Genomic DNA, 4,824 nt, shown 5'->3' with positions numbered 1-4,824 from the left:
TACCCGGGGCGGGCAGGCGGTGGGGGGGACGTACCGGGGCGGGCAGGGTATGGGGCGGGCGGAGGGAGGAGAGGGGAAGGAGTACCCGGGGCGGGCAGGCGGTGGGGGGGACGTACCGGGGCGGGCAGGGTATGGGGCGGGCGGAGGGAGGAGAGGGGAAGGAGTACCCGGGGCGGGCAGGCGGTGGGGGGGACGTACCGGGGCGGGCAGGGTATGGGGCGGGCGGAGGGAGGAGAGGGAAGGAGTACCCGGGGCGGGCAGGCGGTGGGGGGGGACGTACCGGGGCGGGCGGGCGGGCGCGGGCAAGGCCCGGGGGCTGCCCCTCCCCGAGGTGTGCTGGCAAGCGCCAGGCTCTCAGTTCCGAGGGCAGGGGCAGGAGGCCCGGTCCGGCCCCCGGCCCTAGTCGTCCACTTCGATCTCCTCCTCGGAGCCGGGCTCGGGGGCCGCGGGCTCGGCCAGGCCCGCCAGCCTCTGCAGGGCGGCGGGCGGCAGCGTCTTGAGCGACTCCACGTCCGCCCGCATCTCCTCCAGGTCGCGCTTGAGTTTGGCGCGGCGGTTCTGGAACCAGGTGATGACCTGCGCGTGGCTCAGGCCCAGCTGCTGCGCCAGGTGGTCGCGGTCGGCCGGCGCCAGGTACTTCTGCCGGACGAAGCGCTGCTCCAGCGCGCACAGCTGCTGCGCCGTGAAGGCCGTGCGCGACTTGCGCCGCTTCTTGGCGGCCGGCCGGGGCCCAGCGGCGCCCAGCGGCTCGCGCCCTGCGGGGGGACAGGAGAGGGGGGCGGTCAGGGCGGCTAAGGGGCCCCCAGCCCGGGCCTTGCCCCCACCCAGGTGCTGCAGCCTGGTTCCCTCGCTGGCCGGCTGGGAGCCGCCGGCCGCTGCCCTGTCGGAGGTCGAGGCGCGGGAGGACGCCCCTGCTCGCTCGGCGGACGGAGCGGGGACCCCGCCGGCTCCGTGGGGAACAAAGAACTGCGGGACCCGGCGAGCGCTCCGGGACGGGGCCCCGCCGGCGCTGGGGTCTCTCCCCCCGGCGGCGGGGACCGGCGCTTCGGCCCCGGAAGCAGGGGCAGCCGCACGGCGCGGCGAGCCTGTGGCCCCGGGCAGCGGCCGCATTGTCTAAGGCTCGCTCCGCTCGCGGCACCTGGCAGCCCTGGACGCGGGAGGCCCGTCCTAGCGCGGGGCTTTCCTCTCCGCTCCCGCGCTAGAGGTCGGGTCGCGGCAGCGGCTTGTGCCCGGAGCAGCTCCCGGCGCGGTCCAGGCTGTTACACCTGGAGAGCGGCCCAGCCAGCCCGGCCCGCAGCTCCCCGCCCCGCAGGCCTGGCTCGGCCCGGGGCCGCTTTCACACTGAGCCCGGCTCCTCCGCTACAAACCCGGGAATCGGCGCCTCTGGGCCTGCGGGCCCCGAACGCGCTGCGGACCCGGGCTTCGTACCGCCCCAGCAATTACTGCGCGCCCCGCCGCGCCCGAGAGCTGCCCCCCGGAGCCTTTGCGCGCCCGGCCCGGCCTTAGCCGCGCGGGGAAGGGGCAGGCCAGGCCGGGCGCTTTCTGGCGGCATCGGGCCGTCCCGCGGCGCGCAGAGCCCTGGCGGGGCACGGGCCGTTAGAGAAAAAAGGCCCCGATAGACCCGCCCGGTCGGCAGCGACCAGCGCGGTTGGACTCCGGCGCGTTCGTTGTAGCGGGGCGCGACCTGCGGGAGGAACGGCTCTGAGCGCCGGCGGCGGGCGAGAAACTCGCCAGTGCGGGTCCCGGCCCCGCGCGCAGCCCGGGGTGTCACGCGGCGCGGGGGAGCAGCGCGGCCAGTCGGGATAACGGGGCGAGGCCCGGAAAACCTGCCGCAGCGCGCGGGGCCCGGGCCGCCCACGGAGAGCCGGGCGGGGGGCGGCTCGCGGCGGGTTCTCGCGCGCGGGGGAACCGAACTGGCCCGTCCACACGCGGAGCGCTGACGGCACCGCCCCGCGGACTGCAGCAGGCTCGGGACAAACCGGCCCGGACCAGGCCGCGGCTCCCCGGGTGGAGGAAAACAGCCCCGCGGCGAAGTTCGGCCTAGCCGCCAGCCATGGCCGCAAGCCGCGTGTCGGTCGGGGCGTCTGTCCGCCCAGCGAGCTGCGTGTCTGCCCGGTGTCGGTCTGTGTGTCTGTCCGCCCAGCGAGCTGGGTGTCTTTTCGGTGTCGGTCCGCCGAGTGAGCTGTGTGTCTGTCCGGAGTCGGTCGGAGTGTCTGTCCGCGGAGTGAGCTGTGTGTCGGTCCGGTGTGGGTCTGTGTGTCTGTCCGCCGAGTGAGCTGTGTGTCGGTCCGGTGTGGGTCTGTGTGTCTGTCCGCCGAGTGAGCTGTGTGTCGGTCCGGTGTGGGTCTGTGTGTCTTTCCGCCGAGTGAGCTGTGTGTCGGTCCGGTGTGGGTCTGTGCGTCTGTCCGCCGAGTGAGCTGTGTGTCGGTCCGGTGTGGGTCTGTGTGTCTTTCCGCCGAGTGAGCTGTGTGTCTGTCCGCCGAGTGAGCTGTGTGTCTGTCTGGTGTGGGTCTGTGTGTCTGTCCGGTGTGGGTCTGTGTGTCTGTCCGCCGAGTGAGCTGTGTGTCTGTCTGGTGTGGGTCTGTGTGTCTGTCCGCCGAGTGAGCTGTGTGTCTGTCCGGTGTGGGTCTGTGTGTCTGTCCGCCGAGTGAGCTGTGTGTCTGTCCGGTGTAGGTCTGTGTGTCTGTGGGGTGTGGGTCTGTGTGTCTGTCCGCCGAGTGAGCTGTGTGTCTGTCTGGTGTGGGTCTGTGGGTCTGTTCGCCGAGTGAGCTGTGTGTCTGTCCGGTGTGGGTCTGTGTGTCTGTCCGCCGAGTGAGCTGTGTGTCTGTCCGCCCAGCGAGCTGGGTAGGTTATGGGGGGGCAAATCTCGGCGCAGACAGGCGCGGACATTCGCCCCGGCAGCGGCCGCCACCTCTCCCGCTAGCGGGCCCCTCTCGGGCGGCCCGACTGACAAAGGAGCCGCAGGGCGCTCCGGCGCCTTGGGCCGAGCGGCTGGAGGAATCCCTGGGCCTATGACTCCGCCACTCAGGAACCAGCGCGGCCCGGGGCGCGGTCTGTGCTGAGAAGCCGGCAGGTCCCCGAGGACACTCCCGGCCCGGCCTCTGCCCTGCCCCGGGGCGCAGGGACCCGCCTGGGATCCACCGCGCTGGGGGACTGGAAATCTCAGCCCGCCCGCCGGCCCCGTTCCCCTCGGCTCTCCCGCCTGCAGCTGGCGGCCTGGCGCTGGCGCTGGCGCTTCCTCGGGGAGACGCGTGTCCCAGGCCCCTGGCGGGGGAAGTCGCGGGGCCGCCGGCGTCCCGGAAAGAGCCGGGCGCATTTCGGGGCCACCTCCCCTTCCCCTCTGCCGGAGGCGGGCAGGGTCAGCGCGGGGCTCCCGCCCGGCGGGGAAGCTAGCAGGGCCCGGAGCCCCCGGCCGCGCGTTGCCCGGGCCCCGTCCTGTGCCGCCGCGCCGCGCCCGGTACCTTCCGCAGCCTGCAGCACGTTCACCTCCAGCCCCTGGAAAGTTTTGCTGGCCAGCTCCTCCAGGGCGCAGAGCGGCGAGGCCGGGGCGGGCAGGCCGTTCCGCGGCGCTCCGGACCCGCCCGTGTTGTCCGGCAGCCGGGGCGAAGGGGCGCAGGGCCCGGCCCGCACCGACGGCTTGCTCAGGATGTCCTCGATGCCGAACGGGGTGAGCGGCTTGCTGGAGTTGGCCGGCGGCGGCAGCTGGTCCAGCGGGCTCCTGTGTCTCTCCCGACCGCCGGGAGGCAAGGGGGGCCCCGCCGCCTTCCCTTCCTCGGCCGAGGTCATGGCTCCAGAGAGCGGAGCCCCGCCAGCCCCCTGCTCCGCGTCCTCCGCCGGGCAGGGGCTCAGCAGCGCCCCCGGGCCATGGGGCCGGGCCCCCTCGGAGTCCGCGCTCCCGGGATCGCAGCCGCCGCCGCCAACACGCCCACCTCCCTGCGCCCCCGGCGGGGCCCAGGAGCCAGGGCAGCGCGGGCCGGGAGCCCCCAACTCCCGCGTCGCTGCCGCTCGCAGAGTTCAGTCCTCGCCAAAACCTCCCCCTGGCTGGCCCGGCGCGGGAGCCTTAAAGGGACAGGGCCGGAGCCACTAATTGGGCACCGGGGTAGGAGGAGCCTCGGCGGGAGTGTGAGCAAAGTTTGGGAGCTGGCGGCGGTGGGAGGGGGCCTCTGCCCAGACCCCGCTGCTGGCGCGTCCGGCCCGCTACGGGGGCGCCGAGGGGCAGGCTCCCTGGAAGCGCCCAGGGGCGCTCCGCACACGCGCTTGGCAGCCAGTGGGCCGGGAGGAGCCCGAACCGGCGACCCCTCCGCGGCCGGGCTGGGGCAGGGCCGATTCCCGGGTCTAGGGGAGCCCAAGGCGGCCTGGCCCGGGCTCGTAGCGCTGAGCCCCAGGATGGGCGGGCGCTCGGTCTGCGGGCCTGGCTGGCCGCCCCCGGGGATCCTCAGCCCGGCTCTGCACAAGCGCCGGGCCCGGGCTACGGGCTGGACCTGCCCTGGAGCCCGGCACGGCTCTGCCAGAGGGGCCGGGAGGGCATTGGCCCGCGGCCGCCGCTGTTCTCAGGCTGCGCGGAGCCGGCCGGGCCGGGGAGACCAGCGGGGCTCGGGCGCTCGCCCTTAGCCGCGGAGCTTTGCCCGGAGGCTCCTGGCAGCAGCTGTTCGCCGGGCCGGGGCTGGCTCGTCCTCCGTCGGGGCGGTCTGGCCGCGGGGCCCGGTCCTTGGCCGCTCAGTGCCAGGCTGCGGGTCCGCGTCAAGTTTCCAGGTGGGGGCGCGTCTGGCCGGGCCCTACCCGCTGCGGCTCCGGTTAGTGGCTCGCCCCTCCCAGCCTATGGCG

General features: G+C 74.7%; 1 protein-coding gene across 1 annotated transcript; it reads right to left on the bottom strand.

Moving 5' to 3' along the window:
* Window positions 1–206: 206 nt before the first annotated feature.
* LOC142825875 (transcription factor LBX2-like) lies at window positions 207–4,363 on the bottom strand. The gene is made up of 2 exons (XM_075918025.1): window positions 3,462–4,363; window positions 207–755 (listed from the first exon to the last, which is right to left on the bottom strand). Exons 1-2 carry the CDS (start codon window positions 3,784–3,786, stop codon window positions 400–402), a joined length of 681 nt encoding a protein of 226 aa, XP_075774140.1. The 5' UTR covers window positions 3,787–4,363; the 3' UTR covers window positions 207–399.
* Between the last annotated feature and the right edge of the window lie 461 nt (window positions 4,364–4,824).

The sequence above is a fragment of the Pelodiscus sinensis genome, unplaced genomic scaffold (assembly GCF_049634645.1).
Source record: "Pelodiscus sinensis isolate JC-2024 unplaced genomic scaffold, ASM4963464v1 ctg211, whole genome shotgun sequence".
Taxonomy (NCBI): domain Eukaryota; kingdom Metazoa; phylum Chordata; order Testudines; family Trionychidae; genus Pelodiscus; species Pelodiscus sinensis.
Note: the sequence above shows the minus strand (reverse complement) of the source record. Positions and strands in the feature narration are given on the sequence as shown.

Bases quoted from the DNA above. Each gene is read 5' to 3' on its own strand.
- LOC142825875 (XM_075918025.1), bottom strand. From the start codon at position 3,786: ATGACCTCGGCCGAGGAAGGGAAGGCGGCGGGGCCCCCCTTGCCTCCC. The intron at 756-3,461 runs GTACCGGGCGCG...GTCCCCCCGCAG, and splicing joins CGTGCTGCAGGCTGCGGAAG to GGCGCGAGCCGCTGGGCGCC.